At 47.3% G+C, this 17,540-nt stretch overlaps 2 protein-coding genes across 4 annotated transcripts in view; one reads left to right on the top strand and one right to left on the bottom strand.

The window, feature by feature from the left end:
• USO1 (USO1 vesicle transport factor) overlaps window positions 1-3,641 on the bottom strand; it is a 37,020-nt gene extending 33,379 nt beyond the window's left edge. For both annotated transcript variants that reach the window (XM_056353376.1, XM_056353384.1), the window contains exons 1-3: window positions 3,486-3,641; window positions 2,965-3,051; window positions 2,781-2,845 (exon numbers count right to left, since the gene is read on the bottom strand). In XM_056353376.1, coding sequence (XP_056209351.1) covers window positions 2,781-2,845; window positions 2,965-3,051; window positions 3,486-3,551 — 218 coding nt within the window. In that variant the 5' untranslated portion in view covers window positions 3,552-3,641. The remainder of the gene's footprint in view (window positions 1-2,780; window positions 2,846-2,964; window positions 3,052-3,485) is intronic.
• A 2,959-nt stretch (window positions 3,642-6,600) lies between these two features.
• The window catches only part of G3BP2 (G3BP stress granule assembly factor 2), a 30,015-nt gene continuing 19,075 nt past the window's right edge, over window positions 6,601-17,540 (top strand). For both annotated transcript variants that reach the window (XM_056353362.1, XM_056353352.1), the window contains exons 1-2: window positions 6,601-6,812; window positions 14,728-14,846. In XM_056353362.1, coding sequence (XP_056209337.1) covers window positions 14,752-14,846 — 95 coding nt within the window. In that variant the 5' untranslated portion in view covers window positions 6,601-6,812; window positions 14,728-14,751. The remainder of the gene's footprint in view (window positions 6,813-14,727; window positions 14,847-17,540) is intronic.

Raw genomic sequence — 17,540 nt, 5'->3', positions numbered from 1 at the left:
ATTAGGAAATAATCAACTCCTACCAGCAAAGTTGCTTCAGTTTTTCATATTGCTATTACATATTCCAGCAAGACAAATGCTGAAGATCGAACAGTTGTGCATCTTGAACTATTCCATTAATTTCTGGTAAATACATAATAGGAAAGCACATTTGCACGTCACTGTTCTCATGTTACAGTACTGTGTACATCAGCTATCCATTCCAATCACACACTCAAGTTCTGCAAATTTAGAGACCCATTCCTGCTGCTGGCTCATCTCCCATAAGTCATGCCACCCAAACATCCCATCCCTACAGAAAAGGCTGGAGAGCCAATCAAGCCTCACCTGACATGGCCCAAACAAGCCCTGCTCCTACTCAGCTGGGAACTAAGAGGAAAATCCCATGGATTATGTTCCCACAAAACACAGCAACTACAGGCATATATCCCAGATGACACACAGATAGGAGCGTACCATCTCCAGTCCATAAGCTAACAACCATCAGCATCTTCATGGCCAAAATGCTTCACCTCAAGATCTCAGTCACCCATCTGCAGACCAACCTAGGATCAGTGAAGAAGCAGACCTCCCTAAAGCTAAGCTACAGAGAAAAACAAAAGCCACCATTTTGATTTTAGTATACTGGTTTCCTCGTCCTTTCATATTTCTAATCAAGTTAGACCACCTGTAATCTTAAACTCCACAGCAACACAGTCAACGTACAGCACCAGCACATGTGAATCACTCACATGAATACAGTGACATGTGAGAAGACAACTTGAGTCAATCACCGACTCCTGTTTTCTCTGAAGTTGCATTGCTGCTACTTATTAAAAATAATCTTAAGCAGCTACAATGCAAAAAAATAAAGGAGGAAATCAGCATTTTCCACTTCTGCAGAAAGCTTCAGGGCACCTCAGGTGGACACTGGAAAAGTCCAAAGGTCATACCTACATACACACGCTGCAACAGCAGCGACAGCACAACAGCAGTGACCTCCATCACACCACCATCCTCTCAGTCCAATAGGCTGGTCAGCCCGAGCACTGGGGACAGCTGAGCCTGTGACTCAGTTATCAACCAGTTACTCAGATGAACTGGCTTTGATTTCTATTCCTACAACTGCAAGTCCCCAAAGCCTCACCTCTACAGCCACTGACACCAAACAGTGCACTCACACCACCTGTAACACGTACCTGAACTTACACAAGACACAGTGGCTACAGCTAAACATCTCTCAAATGAACCACAGCATCTAACACTGAGGACAGCTGATGTGCTGGTCCACTGACAAACATGCAACAGGAAATCAGCCTGTCAATATTTGTGGAAGACAGCTTTTTTTTCAGCTGGAAAACCCCAAAGCCAGAAAAATGTATTTACTGTTTCTTGAACTGCAGACCAAGTCACACAAGACATCTGCACAGAGCCCCAGCACACACAAATTCCAAAGGGACAACTGGAGACCTAAAAGCACAGCTCTCAAGTTCCTGCCCGGAAGGGTCTGGGTTAGTCTCAAAGGAAAGGAGATCAGCAGAGCCCCGCCTCCCTTCTCAAAGTTCAAATCTGCCCTCAAGAGCAGATAAGTGGATGAAAGCAGCCTCCTTGACCTAATTTTTCTGAAGGGTTTCCCCTTCATGTCAGTGACAGTTACTCCTATAACCTTCCCTCTAACTGTTCGCACCACACAAGCTGCATGCAGGCCAGACATCCATTTTTAACTACCCAGCCAACAGAATGGAATACACTGGACTCGCCTAGACACCAGCCCCAAACCTTCCCTTCCAGCCGGTGTAACTGGCCAGGCAAGGGAGGCCCCCAGCAGCCTCCAGATGAGCACCAAAGGGTTTCTTGTCCTACATACGTAAGCAAAGCACAATGCCTCCTTCTAGACACTGAACTGCTGCTTTTCTAGTTCCTCCCTGTCTTGACATTAGAAGACACATTCCTGCTTCCCATGTACACACATGTAATTATTCCAAGTATGCCTTTATTACTGTTTTTTAATATATATTAAATTTACCAGCTTTACATTCAAATCCAGACCAAAAGACCATACCTAAGCACCAAGAATGCGCAGTACTTGAAGCTTAAATCAGAGCACTGTAAACAGGATCGAAGTCACGACATGTGGGTACTATCAAGTACAGCAATGCAATTAATTGCAGAAGGAGATGGATAGTAAAGACACTTGAATTGCTAGTTACGTAAATTCTAGTCCATGTAAAGTATTTAGACTAATGTCATCGGTCTTAACAGCAACCATGGAGTCCAGCTCTCCTATTTACATGAACCCTTCAATATAAATGCATTACTCCCCATGACGGAATCGTTCTACCAATCCATCTGATGACACACATCTGAGAAAACACACATTTGCTCACTTCATTCGTTTCCTCTTAATTCTGTCTAGTTCACCTTTTGCCCGGTAACATGTTGATTTGGGTTACTCCAAACCCTGCATTGAATTAATATTGTGATTTTGGATTTACCTTTCCAGAGCAGTGGAAACCAACCACTAGAAAGCATTAAGACATGCTGTGCTACCACCTTCACTCTAGAACTGGTCTTTCCATCCCTCATGCAAGTTTCTGGAATTCTGCTCTTTTTACCTCTGATTACAGTCTGATTAGGTTTACAATCATAAAAAGCCACTGTGACAAAAAAGCTGTTAGAAACCCTACTCCCCTCCTTGCTTTATTAGCACAGAGAACAAAGTCTGTGTTTGTTGGTTTCAGCAGCAAAGAAGGGTTGGGTTATCAGCTGCAGGCAGCTGCCAAAGTCAGCAACGTGCTTACCGGTCTGTCTGAAGAACATGGATGAGATGTTCCATAGCCTGTATGCCTACCTCCAATCGGTATTTCTGTTTGGAGAGAAAGGGAACAGTTAATGCTCTAGGCCAAAATCCAAACACAGTTTTTTAAGCAACACATCAAAAGAAGACGAAGAGCCGTGCAGCTCTGCAGGAAGCGCAGTGTTTACCTTGGATAACGATTTGAGAGCACGCACAGCATCCCTTCGGTCATCCAGTAATGTGGAAGAAGCTACTCGGTCACACAGCTTCTGAATCTGGAAGCGTACAAGACACGGGTGATGAACGATAACATGCCACGACTCCAAAACGCCCCCAAAAATCACAGCTCGGCGGCGGTAACCGCACGGGAGAGCGCTGGTTCCCCACGGCCAGCCGGCGACTCCGTCCCTCGGAGCAGCAACGGGCCCCGTATGCCCGCAATACCTGAGCGGCCCAAAGGCTCCTGGCGCGGCCCAGGCACAGGCGGGGAGGCGGCGAGAGCCTCCCGCGGCTGCCCCCGGCCCCCGAGCCGGGCGGGCAGGGCGCTCCCGGCCCCGCAGGGCACCGGCCGGCCCGCCGGGGCCCCTCGCAGCCGTCACCCGAGAGGCACCGAGGACAAGCCGCCGGCCCGGCCCGGCCCTGCCCTGCCCCGCCGAGGGACCCGGGGCCACCGCTAGGCCCCGCCGAGCTGCGGCCCTGTCCCGCTCACCGTCTCGGCGCCGGAGGGCTGCGGCCCGGCGCTGGGGCCGCCCATAACGCCCCGCAAGAAGTTCATGGCGGCTCGGCGCGGCCAGCGCCGCTCGCCCCGCGCCCCCGGCCCCCGCCGCTCCCGGCCCCCGCCAGCCGCCCCCGCGACGGAAGCGGGCGCCGCGCCTGCGTCGCGACGTGGCGCCGACGTGGCCTCCGCCGGCGGGGGGGCGGGGCTGGGCGGGGCTGCCGGGGCCGCGGCCGAGCCTGAACGCTGCCGCCCGGCTCGGTCGGGTCGGCCCGGCCCGGCCCGGCATGGTGCCCTGCTGCCCGTGCCGGCAGCCGCCTTACGCTTCTCAAATACAGTGGAACGCAGGAAGGAGCTCAGCCTTCGCTCCCAGCTGACAACGCTTTGCGCCAGTAGGGCTCGCTGCCCACCTTCGGCCTGCATTTTTCACTAGGGGGAAAAAAAAAAAGCAAGTGCAAACCAGAAGGGTTTGCTCAGGGTAATCCACAGGGGCTGCAGGCATGAACCTGCCTCAGCGCCAAAGCCAGCCATCCCCTGTAAGCCAGTTACACACACCCCCCCAACATCTCTGGGGTCTGCGTGCCCACAACAAATCAATGAGGCCTGGAATTCAGAAACTGTTGGCTTATAATGGAAAAGGACAGTGGTAGCTGGGTACAGTACCACATTTTCAGAACCAGAATCAGCTCAGTGAGAAACAGCAGCTTAGCCAGACACCAACGATACTTCAGCCCACAAGCAGAGCACGAAGTAGTTCAATTTCTTTCAGATGCTTGATTTCCTCTTGCTGGATGCTACTGCAGCACTTTCTGTATTCCTGCTGAGGAACAACAGCCAAGGACCAGCCCTCCAAACACTTCCCACACCGCATCTGCACGTGAGCTCCCAGCCTGGTGCGGCCCTCCTGGTAGTCACCCACAGGATTTATGGGTTCCCAAAATATGGCAGTATTTTGGGGGGTTCTGCCTATCAAATTACAGCAACTTTTCTAGCAACAATGGCAAATATTGATTTGCAAATATTGAAAGAAACTGATCATCTTACTCGGGACCAAACTAGTTTGTTTCACTCCAGGAGAAAACGCCTCTCACGTCACAATTTAAGAGCTTTGGGGATTTTATTTTCTCCATCAACTGAGAAATTAAATCAACATTTTAAATTACAGAATTGAAAGCAAACATTTACTCTTTCCATATTCTAAAACTAATAGCTTCCTCTCCCATCTAAAGACAGACACTAAAAATCAATTCATTTGTCTAAAAAAGATGAGCTATCACAGCAGTCATTACAAAATGGGCTTTCATCAAGCAGTTTTGTTCATCCCTTGTAACATTAGAAGCGAAGCCCTGAGCACCTCCAGTCCTTGAGCTACATAGGGTTTTGGATGCAGCAAACCCCCCAACCTAGTAAAAAGAAGCTGCAGGGCAACCTAGTCTCATTTCTGTGATTTCACACACACACACCTGCAATTCATCTCTCACCTGCCCTACATTCCTCTCTGAATTCCACCTGGCATCATTTTCCATAACGGGCAAGAAAACCCAAACTTACTCTGCAACTCACAGAGCTCTCTGAGGTGCCACCAGGAACACACCGAAGCCTCAGGGCTGGCCACGGTTTCCTTTGCCATTACCCCTTGTTTCCCTGCACAGACATCCCTCAGCACATGTCCCAGAGCACTTCTACCTTCCTGGGCAACAAGGAAACCTTCACTGAGGCTTACTCACACAACAACCAGGTGCTTTTCTGCCAGCACAGCCGCATCAGCAGTTTCATGAGCCACAGCAGGGCAAAGCCAGGCTGCAGTCACAGCATACGCCTAATGCTGGCTTCACTGTCCTCCCCGATGCTGCGACCTAGCACAGCACGCTGACCTGGAGGGGCTTTGCATTGCTGACGCTGCTTGCCCACTTCCCAGCAGCAAGCTGGCTCGGCAAAATTCAGCTGGAGCCAGCTGACACACAACTGTCCTAGTCTGTAAATTCCTGGGATGCTATCTTGCACTTCATTGCCTGATAGCAGAAAAACAGGTTTTCGCGGGGGGGGGGGGGGGGGGGGAAGGAAAAAAATCCTTCTTTTAAGTAAAAGTGCTTTGGATACCATCAAGGTCAGGAAAGGCTCCCCTCCTTCCCAACCAGGACAGGTCAAGGTACTTACCTTTCAGTGGCAGCCACACAGCAAAACTAATCAGTAAGGTTAGGCATGAGGAGATTCTGGCCCACATCAAGAAGAAAAAAACAACATAAGCCAGGTTCTCACACAAAGCAGAGTTCTTTATTATAGTATTTCAGTGCTTGCATCCTCACATACACAGCCTCAAAGAAAGAAAGGGATTTGCCCCCACCGAGAGAGCTATTTGATGGGCCCCAACTGCTAGCAAAGCCCTCCCAAACACAGGGTTTGGTGACTTAATACACCCCAAGGTCAAGCTTTTGTCACACTGGCTAAGAGTTATTTGATGTTTAACCTACAATCATTATTTTAGACCTCAACATAACTCACAAGTTTTCTCTGTTTCAGTGCAGAGCTCTGAAGTTTTAACTGAGCTACAGAAAAGGAAAGAGCTCTAGGCTGACTGCACCCCGTATTATGTAGGCTGCCGGAGATGTCCGCCAAAAGCAAAACGGTGCTCCCGTTGAGACGCCGCCGAGCCAGAGAAATGAGAGATGTCAGGACAGCGGCTACCGGGCCCACCCCGGTGCACTTGCTTCCAGCCAGCCTCCGCACCAGTACCCGGCCGCGCCACCGCGACGGGCACCTGGGCTCTAACTACGGCAGGGCTGACAGCACAGTAAGAACCGGCCACACAGACACACCTTCCGCGGTACGTGAGAACGCCACAAGATTAACAAGGAGCACAGGGCCCCTCACGCCCACCCAGAGGCCCCGCAGAACTGGGCCGAGCCCCCCGCCTCCCCTCACACACGCTAACGACCACCCGCCCCGCCAGCGCTCGGCGGGAAACGGGCGCTGCGGGGTACGTCACGGCGGAGGGCGGCGGCGATTGGCGGAGGCGCGGCCCCGCCCTGCGCGGGCAGAGCGCAGACAATACGGGCGGCGCAGGCGCGCCCCCCTTCGCCCCTCCCCTGGCGGCCCTGCCTGCTCTCTCCCTCCGCGCAGGCGCGCCCGCACGCACGCACAGGCACGCGCGCCCGGGAGCCGCGGCCGCCCCTCCCCCGCTCGGCCGTGACATCGCTGCCGCCGCGCCCCGTCCTGCCCCCGCTGCGGGACACGCCGAGGGACACGTTCGCCGCGCCCGACATCAAGCCAGACCCAGGGGGGGACGTGCCCCGGCCCCGCGCACCGAGACTTTTTCCCTAGGTGAGTGGGGGGGAACGGGGCTAGGCCCTGGGGCGGCGGGGGTGGCGGCCGCTTAACGGCCGGCAGGGCTGAGGGGAGCGGCGCGCACGCCGGGCGACAGCGCCCCGGGGCCCGGCTTTGCCCTTCGCCGCCCGCCCCGCCTCGGCGCAGCCGGGCCCGGCTGCTGGCTCCCGGCCCGGCTCCTCGCCCGGTGCGGCGCGGGGGCGGCGGGGCCGGGGCGCAGGGGGGGTGGGGGCTTTTGTTCGCCGTCACCTTGGCGGCGTGTCGCCCGCCGGCGATGGCTTCTCCGCCGCGCCCCGGGCGGCGGGGGGAGGCCAGGGAAAAGGCGCCCCCTCGCTCGGCTGCCGCTGCCGGGCGGAGCGCCCCGAGCCCCGTCATCCCCGGGGCTGGCTGCGGCGTGCGGCCCTGCGCTCGCCCTCCCCCGGCCGCCTGCATCGCCTCCCGGCGGCCTCGGGGGTGCTGGGCCGCTGGCGAGTGCGGGGCCGCCGCCTCGGCCTCGCTGGTGCTGCAGGAGCCGCCTCGGCTTCCCACCCTGGGCGCGGGGAGCCCCCCTCTTCCCTGACGGTGGTACCGCGGCGGCATCTCCAGCTGGGAGATGTGCCGGCTCCGCAGGCCTCGCCTTCCTCCGCTTCTCTTTCCCCGGCGGCAACCTGGACTGCTCTGTTCTCACACCTAATATGGCTGAAGTGGGTGCGAGCACCTTTTATTCTGCGGATTTCGATGCCAGGAGTAGATCTTCTCTGAGCTGCTCTCGTTTATAATGAGCTGAGCTCGGTGTGTTCTCAGGCTTTTGCTCCCCTTAACCTCGGAGGGCTGAAGTAGAGGTCATTGCAGATCCAGTGTGGGTGCGCAGGGGCAACCCCACGACAAAGCTTTTACATCCCTTGCTTAGTGGGGTGACCCTGGATCTTGAGGTTGGTGCCAAGTGCTGCTGCGTGAAAGAGCCAACACAGCAGATAATGAGAGTAGACGAGATTGTTGTTTGATTTCAACCTTAGTCAGTCACGCAGGTTTTGTTACTGTGGCCTTCCATGTTGGTTTGGCAGTTCTGTAGTCCTCTGTATGTTCTAGGCGTTTCAAGCTCAGTGTGCAAGTGTTCTGCTTTGCTACGGGAAGAAATGTAAAGATACCCAAGGCATTTTTGAGCTGTTGAAAAATAGGGTAAGTTATTTTGTTCCTTGCTTAGTTTGTGTGCGGGTAGACTACTTATGCACAACGTGTATGTGTAAAGCCAAGCACCAGTATTCTTTGGTCTGTAATGGGATGGAGGAGTATGAAAGATGTCCTCTCTGAGTAAGCTTTTTTTTTTGGGGGGGGGGTGTGTGTATAAAGCACTTTCTGCTGTCTCAGATATCTCAGGGTGGGGTTTTTTGGTTTTTTCTCATTTCTCATATGGCCACTTTTAATGAAGGGGTAGTAGCAGAATGAAGATCGGTGACAAACTTAAGCAAGAAATGGAGGAAATGGTTACTCTGCAGTGTAGGCCGTGCCATCCTGCTCAGTGCAGTGTGGCAGCCTTCCTGTGAAGGAATATGGAGCAAGTGCTGCTATGTATACCCAGGTTCCTGAAGGTAGCATAGCTGTATTACCATAGCACTGTGAGTGGGTATTGAGTTTGTCAACTTGCATTCTGAGCCAAGATGATGTTACTGACAAGCCAGTATTGCTTTAGCTTTTGGAGTTAATTTATCATTAATGAGTCATTCTGTGTTTATTGTGATTATAAGTATGCCTACATACCATCCCTAGGAAAGCCTTTTCATTCTTAAGGATTCCTTGTTGTTGTGGATTCTAGTAGCTTGGGTGTAAGAGATGTCATCTTGGTTCATGATTTGAAATGTTCTTCTAATGTTCTAATTGGCAGGCAGATGTGGGCTCATCATGTGCAATGACCTGCATCAGATGATTTTTTCATTGACAAAATCTTTTCTGTGATTGCTACCTTAAACTGCAGAGAAAACAGCATGAGCTGACCATCCAGTCTACTTACCTGCCCGTGCCCCTATGAGTGAAATGTTTTCCTTTGTGGAACTGAGGTTTCAAATTATACATCCATTCTTACACTTAAAGAAGATATTATGGTGCTGAAAATGTGCTGAGGAAACATGGGATCTTAATGCAGTGTTGAACTGGAGTCTTCCTTCTTACTGTAGCAGTTGTGACACTGGATTTCATTCTTTTTGAGAGTATTTGATAATTGAAGAACTGCATTGCATCTCAAAGAACGTGTGAAAAGGTTAATACATCAGACTAATAGATCTGATGAGGTACCAGGAGAAAGGCGCTGAGCCTGGCATTGGATGATGACAGAGAAAGATGCAGCGACTTCCCCAGAGCGTGTGGTGCCTTTGATTACAGTAGCTATTGTTACTGCTGTTCGGGTGGGTGTTAGCTCTTTTGCATGGTGCAGCTTAACTGCCCAGAATATGGTCCCTTATAGAAGTCACGAGCCTAAAATAGAGGGCGCTATTAAGTGCCTCTCAAGAAAAAAGAAAAAAAAAAAAAACCAAAACAAAACCACAGACAACCAAAAAAAACCCAACCCTGCAGGACAGCTTGATTTGAAATCATTTCATGCTGTGCCTTGAGGCTCAGCCAGTTCAGATTGCAGCAGATTAGGTAAAGGAGATCATGAGGTAAAGGGATTCCGGTAGATTATACAGGTTTGATGGCCCTTACTGCAGATGGAGGATGATCTGAGTGCTTACCTTGCAGAGCGTGAAAGCGAGAAGGTGGTTTCAGTACTGAACCTGGTGGTTTGGAACTTCCAATTGCTCTTTCAATACTTTTCCATTTCAGTTGATGCTTCTTTTGCTTTACGGTGGAGTACCTGCCAGTCTTTGCAGAGCTGTGTTACAGATGCCCTGGCTCATGTCAGCTGGACTGTCAGTTGCTGCTCGGCTTTTTTAGCTTTACTCGAGGTGGCTGCTCACATGATGTGTTGTCATAGTGGCATCTGAGTCGTGTGTATGGTTCACAGTAGCAGGTACACTCTTTAAGGCATTGTTTGCGTGCCTGCAGTAGGAATTGCAGTTTAGAAGTGATAATCTGGATTTAGGAGAAACCTGCCCAAGATTGTGAAAGCTCCTCTTCCCTTTTCTTCTCTTTTCCTCAGCCCTTATGGTGTGGGAAGCAGCACAGTGTCCCTTGTGGCTTTACTTTCTATGCCCACTGTGTGGGGGGCATCTTTCTGATTTGCAAGAGCATTTTGGCCAGTTTTATTTTCAGTTTAAGTGGTATATTCAAATCTGGTCAGTCACTTGGACACAAGTTGCAGAATTGTGGATTTGAGCAAACCACGCTATTGCAGATTTATGTAAAACTATAATAGCTGGATGTCTATGTGCCTTTAGTCATGGACAGATTGTTCTATGGAAGATTGAGGAGATTAAATTTGCTTGTCAATAAGACAAAATATTTTACTTGCGTGATGAGGCCTGCCTGCAGGTCCCTCCCAAAGTTTAAAAGTGTCTTGATGGAGGTTGCCTTCAAGTTCAGGTGACACTTCTCTGAGATCCTGTCAGAACTCTTTGGCTTTTTATTTTAGTAGAATTGGTGAAGCATCCAGGCAGTGCCTCTGTTGTTGGTCTGTCTTGAAACAGGATGGAGGTGGCTTTGTAATACCTCTTGGCACAACCAAAAACTTTGTGCCAAAGTTTATTCTCTGGATACCTAGATTTGAGCATGTATGCCACCGTTTGCCTCAGGTAAACTTAATGCATTGCCACAGCTGACTAGTCATGCTTCTGTTTTTTCTACAGAATGAGGGAAATGATAATGAGAAAGCTTACATGTATTTTAGGGAAAAAAAATATTTCTGTAATGGTAGAGCTACTTATTGAGCAAGATGCCTGCCAGTGAACATTTTGACTACTCGGCACATGGTGGCCTGCAGTACTTCAGAAACACATTGCTGCTGCCCTCCTTTGCAAACTGATGAGTGATACTCCGGGGTTTGGTTGGGTTTTTTTACTCAGTTGAAGAAGTGACAAACACAGTTTAATAAATAAAGATTTATGAATAAAGATAATTACAGACTGAATGAATTTGCACGCTGTTAATTCAGTGTGGACTTGAGAAATTACTGTAGCAGTTGGTTCCCAAGTACTTCAGCACAATTGTCCTAATGTGAGCTGTATCTCATCCTTCTAGCCCTTAACAGTTTCAACTTGTTGCAAAGGCTAACTTATTGCTTTATTTGTCATGGCTGGTGTGTGTAATCCCAGACCATCAAAAGATGCTTTTCACAGAGCTGAGGTAAGTCTGTAATAATCTGGTACCTCAATCTAACAGGTTGTAGCTGGGATGTTGTCACAAAGTTAAATGAATGGTACTATTTAGTTCAGCAGTACCCTGCAGTTGCACTTGGTGTTGCTCTTCGGAGCGAAATATCCTTTCAGCTTTTGTCCATTTGCTTATCTTTGCATGCAAATAACAAATAATTCCTTTCTGTGCTAACTTTGCCATTGTTTTTATTTTCTTGAAAGAAGTGACCATGGACGAACCTTAGGATAGGAACTTGGTTGTTTGAGGTAATGGTGACAAGCTTGTCCAGTCCCGCCTGGAAGCTTAAGTTGTTATGGACTGGAGTCATGCCAAATGAAGTTGCAAGAAGCAGTGCACTGGTGTGTGTGGATGTTCCTTCAGTTTTAGAATCCGGTCCCTTGATGGGTGCCTCTGGGTCCCTCACCTCTGAGCCTTGTCTGGAGAAGAAAGAGATTCCACGTTTCAGTTAGTCCTCCAGTACTGAATAGGGTGGAAGTTAAATCTTGTTGATTAATCGTTATGTCAGCACAAAAAAAATAGGCAGGATTACCTGTGGACAAGCAGCAATTGCATGGGTGTTCATGTTACCCTGTCTGTGTGGCTAACAGCTTTTATCAGTGTGCATGGTGAAAACGGGGGGCTCTTAACAGTACAGCTGCACCGTAAAGAAACCAGCAGATAAATTTATTTGATTTCTGGTGTTTGACATCTCAGTTCCAGTATTTTGTTGCTGGCTGGTATGTATGTGAGTGCCTCAAGCAATAAGTTCTCATTAAGACACTTTCCTAGTGGCTGCTCAGGCTGATCTAAGAATGTGACTCATTTTGAGTGAGAAGAGTGCTCAGATTCTTCTTTCTTAGCTGTTATTCCTTGACTCTTCAGTATGTAGCAGTGAAAAATGGAAAAATAGCTTTTATAGAGTATGTGTATCTATGGGGCTTCCATTAGTGCCTGGTAAAACATGGTGCATGGTAAAACTCATAAAACGTGCATAGTGCATGGTAAAACTCACATTCTCTGTGAATTTGGACTATTTAAATTTTTGATGCCAATGCCTTGGGTTTTCACTGTAGTCTTTACCTCCAAACCCCTTGGGCCTGCTAAGACTCAGGCCCTTGACTTTAAGGAGGTGCTGTACAAATTGGGGCACATGGAGATTTTTAATCTTTTTTTAAACCTGGTTTCATGGCACCCATTTTGATAGCAAGGAGTACTTGCATTTTTGTTTTACTGCCTTTTAATGACTTGGAGACCTGAACAGTTTATTAAACCTCTGCTACCCCTTTTGAGATCTCTGAAGTGATAATGAAAGGAAATAATACTGAGACAGGTGAAGAATTGTACTGAGATACCCTGTAAAATACTGTGGTTCTATGATGTAAATCAATAGTGCTGTCACTTGAAATATGGACAGAGGTGGACAGTACTCATCTCTTTGGCAATGTAAACAGACTTCTGTTTCAAGTTGTTAGGGAAGAACTGGCTGTGTGTGATCATTGCCTACTTGCCTTTGTCAGATTTTCTGAAAGCTTTCGGTGGCCTTTCCTGAAATAGGGCAGCTTCCAATGAATAAAAGTTCTAGTGTGATACAGATCTGATGTAGTATAATAACTTACCACAGGTTATTATGTTTTGTACCCAGAGGCATTTTCAGTGTTCTTGTGGTATGCCAGAAATTTGTTAATGCACATACTTTGATTATTGCTAGATTCATAAATTTGTGTGTTGGCTATCATCTGCTTATTCATAGGTTCTTTAAAAGTAAATACTTTGTGATGAAGCTCCATCCTTGTGTATTCTCACAAGTGCTTGTGGTGAAGATTGTGTCACCAATTTTTTGTTCATCAACTGCTTGTGGGGCATGGGTGCAGAAAAAAACCAACAGTCTCATCTGTAGAAACTGAGGTCCGTATTCTTTTAAGGTTGGTTGTGAAGTTTCTGGAGGGAATCTCATGACTGCAGATGCTCACCATTCATGAATTCAGCCTTCCTGTCATGAGCTGGAAGAAGTGACATTTCAGTTGCTGGCAAGCAATCAAAAAGACTTCCAGGTGCTGAAGATCATTTTATGACATGGATGATCTGTGAGATGGTATGGATGGGTAGGAGCATAGCAAGTAAAACTAAGAACAGTTCGAGTCAGGGAGAAGTGGGGGATTTATAGGTTGGCTGGCTTCTTGATCCCTGTGAAGGCTTGTAAAGCAAATCTATGATCCATAAAGGCAAGGTGTTTGTAACGGCCAGTGCAGATTTACCCAGGACACGTCATAACTGACCAAGTAGCTGGCCTTTTGTAGTGACAGGAATGGCTCACTGGGTGAGGCATGTGCAGTAGATGTGGTTTACCTTGATTTTTCTGGAGGGTTAGGATGGAGAAATGACCATCAGGAACATCACAAAGTTCGGTAAAGGCAAGTTCCCAAGTTCTGCAGATGCATGGAAGGACTGTGTGCAAAAGTAAAGGCCGGGAGATGACTGAGTATAAAGCAGCATTGTACAAATGGACCTCGATGTGCTGGCAGAAGAGTTGAACTTGAGTCAGTGATGTCCCTTTGCAGTGGTGAGGGGCGGTTACTTTCTGGGCTGTCTAAGCAGGAGTATAGCAAGCAGAAGTGATTCTTTCTTTCCATTTGGACTCTTGTGACACCCCGACCCTGAGTATTGCTCCCAGTTTTAACTCCTCCACACAGCAGAGAAACCCTGTGGGATCACCAGGATTGTTAGAGGATTGGAGCACCTGGAGGGAGGAGACTTTGAGAGGGCTGGGCTTGTTCAGCCTGAAGAACAGAGGACTGCAGCCAGGGGATGAGATGTTACTGCTACCTACATCTATCTGGTGGGAGTGGGTGGATCCATACTTGTCCAAGGTGCACAGTGTTAAAATGACAGCTGACAGGCAGAAACTGCAGATGGAAGTTCTGCTTTACATGTTAGCAAATAACCTTATTCAGAACTTGTTTTAACGAGCAACATGTTAGAAACCGGTCATGCTTTGCTCCTGCGATTGAACCTGGTGACCCTCACAAGTCCTTTAAAACTTAAATTATTCTGTGGCAAATGTGAAGTGCAGTTAGGTTGGACAAGTAGTACCTATGGCTTTGGTCATCTCTGGAGCATAAAGGTTTCTCTTCCCAGACTTCAGGGAATGCGAATCCAGCCCTCATAATCACTTCAGAATATTGGAGCTACCATCTTCATGTTACAGATGTGACAGCAACATTTTGAAGCAGGTGTGCTTCAAGGTAAAGGAATGTTACTGGCTGATTTAAGAAAGTATATCCCTGTTTGTTTTGCAGTGCTGTTGAACTTGGATTTTTAATTGTTCATCAGTGTATTGCCAAAGGGTTAAATAAATGGCGCTAGAGGTTTTTGACAGGGTTTTTATTTGTTTGTTTGTTTGGGTTTTTTTTTTAAAGCACCTGTTCTGTAAGGGACTTTGTCAATATAACACAGGAATTGACTGAAATCTTTTTGTTTACTTAAAGGATGTGTGGGGGAGGGTGTCTGGAATTGGTGGAGTAGTTCTGTGTGAATTAAGTTACTGTTTGCATAAATGTTTCAATTCTAAAATCATTATACTCATCCTTTTATGGGGAAGTTGTAATGCAGAGAGCTGTCTTCAAACTAACCTGAATATTTCCAATTACAGCATTTGACACTGTGTACCAAAGAAATGGTGATGGAGAAGCCAAGTCCCCTGCTTGTAGGGCGGGAGTTCGTGAGACAGTACTACACTCTGCTAAATAAAGCTCCTGACTTCTTGCACAGGTAACACTTTCACACACACCAAGTGACTAATGTTTCTGAACAAAAGTCTGTACTGTTCATTATAAATCAGATAAACATTAATTTCTGAGTGTAGGAGGAAATGGACCTGGCTAACTTTTGGACTCTTGTAAAACTGTTTCATCTTACTGACTAGTCCTTAGGCTATAGAACAAAGTCTGGTCATATGGATGTATGGCATGGTATCAAGGTATTTCCTGTGTGGGGAAAGTGAGCTGCTTCTCAGCTGATAAAATGGCAATGTGGACATATTCCAGAAATACTTTTTAGAAAAGACAGGAAAGGAGATAAAATGGCAGAGGAAACACTTGCATTTGGTAACAAAGGTAAGCATGGTAATTATTTCAGGTTAGTATATTGTGCATTGCCTCTGAGAAGTTTTTATTCAGATCATGATTGGAGATGTAAGTATGAATGTCATGGCCTGGACAAAGTAGGTGGATAATACAATGGGGTTTTTTATCCCCTGTGTCCACTATTTAAGTGGTGCTCTGAATGTGTTTCTTCCTTCTTCTGTGGTTTGTGTGGTGGTGGTTTTTTTGTGTGGGTTTTTTTTTTTTTTCTTCCTCCTTTTTCTGGTTTTGATTAGCTATTTACATCTTGTCACTTAAGATTTTGCATTTCCACATTTGGATTTAGATCAGCGTGGACTTGTAATAAATAAAGATAAAAGTAGCTTTGCCAGTATACAAAAAGAGAAAATCCCAGTCAGTGGTTGGGTTGTCTCAGAACTTGACATAAAGTTGATGGGGAAAAAATTGGACTGTTTGAGCAAAGTTAAGAGCTCTCAGATGGCTTGCTTTAGAATTCAGTTTTTTGAATAATGCCTGTTTTCATCTATAGCTTTCAGACAGGGAAAATTAATGGTATCATTTTTACCTAAATCACTGAACTGCTGTGGAACCAAGTTGTTTTCTGTGTTGAAATCTGTTTTTAAGGTGTCTGAGCAGTGTAATCCAGACTTTGCTAATCTATGTTTAGTAATCTAACAGAAATTAAAGGCAGGATTTTCAGTGATTGCAGATTTTCCTCACCCCCAAATCTTCAACAAATGAGTCAGATCAGATCAACAACCGGAGAAGCATGTCCGTGTAACACATCAATACCTGCAGCACAAACTGACAGGTCTCTCTTGAGCCCAGAACTGTGTTCCTTCGGAATGTGTTGTGCTGGGGTGTTTTCTCAGGGTGGCCTGGGAGGGGACATCTTGCCTTGGAGTTAGCTTCGGAGGCACCTTTTAGGCAGGTCTGTCAGCAGTTAACATTTTGTAATAGCCAAGCAATTTAAATTATTTTAAGAGTCTTAGAAAGGGTGTGACTGTACCAGTTTTTCAATGCAAAAATTACGTTATGAGCAAACAATGCAATGGAAATCCTGATATTGGAGCAGCAGGGTAATTTTTGAATGATAGAAAAGCCCAAGTTAAGAAGACAAGTTTCATGTGAAGTGTATCATCGTTTTGCTTTGACACCCAGAAATTGTTTGCATAAACAAAAAGATGGAGAAGAGTTTGTAAGGGATGATGAGGCTGTGTTTCACAGCTTAACACCAAAAGCAAGGGGAGAATTGTATCAGTTCTGCAGTGAGATTGCCTTTTCCTTTTGTAACGGTTATTTTCAATGGCGTTTAAACTGTGTATTGGTATAAATCACTCATGCCTCAAACTTAGTGTTGAAAGTAGTCTTTGATTTTGCTCATAAGAGCATTTACTTGTAATGTAACCTGTAACCTTGGCAGGATTTGGAGGGGGGGTATGTGTGTTCTGATTTAAGGAGTACAATACTCTGTTACGTTTTTTCCTCCCTAACTGCTTCAGTCAAAGAGCAGCCAGCTGTTCCAGGTTTGCCTTGCCTCCTGCTTTCCCTTGCTATGGCAACGTTACTTCGGTTGCATCAATATTAACTCATGCTAGGGGAGCATTATAGAGCTGGTGTTCCTGGTGCATTTGGGATGTAGACTGATGTTTCCAGATGGGGGTGATAGGAAATCGGCAGAAGTGTATATGTGAGGAAAAACGGTGTCTGCAAAAAGCCTGTTGGAAGATGACTTCGGTGTTTTATAGGAGGTACTCCCACCCCTCTGAATCTCAGGCTTTACTGGAAACACTGAAATGGAGCTTTCCAAATTATGCTGTATGCGTGGTATGTTGAGTGGGAATGCAGAGTTGTCCACAAAATTTGCTGTCTTGCAGGAATTGTGTTTTCATCAAGGGCTCTAGTCCAAGAATGTTACAGAATTTTTTCTTTTCCAAAGTGGAGGGGCTGTTGATGACCGGTTGGTTACCTGTTTCCTGGAATGGCCCTGCTGAGGTCAGGTGAGCTAGATAGGCACTCATGAGGTAGGCTTCCCTGGTGCGGGTGGTACTCTGTGCTCACAAATATTCTCTGTCTGCTTGAAAGGTGGCACAAGTGTCACTAACGATAGCATCAGTGAAATTTCTCTTAAATACCTCTGCATAGAAGCATCCTAGAGGTTTTGATCTGGTTTGGTTGAGTCACAGCTGATTCTTGAGCTGCTGTCTACTAGCCAGTTTTAGTCTCTGCTACTGCTGTCCCTTTTTTGGGGGAGTGGAGGTGGCTGATTTTTTCCTAGTCAGGCTCAGATGTGGAGATGTGGATGCCTTTCTGTTCTTTGGTCCCACCTTGTTTATGAGTGACGTTCTTCTGAGAGGGCGTC

The sequence above is a fragment of the Falco biarmicus genome, chromosome 1 (genome assembly GCF_023638135.1).
Source record: "Falco biarmicus isolate bFalBia1 chromosome 1, bFalBia1.pri, whole genome shotgun sequence".
Lineage (NCBI taxonomy): Eukaryota > Metazoa > Chordata > Aves > Falconiformes > Falconidae > Falco > Falco biarmicus.
Note: the sequence above shows the minus strand (reverse complement) of the source record. Positions and strands in the feature narration are given on the sequence as shown.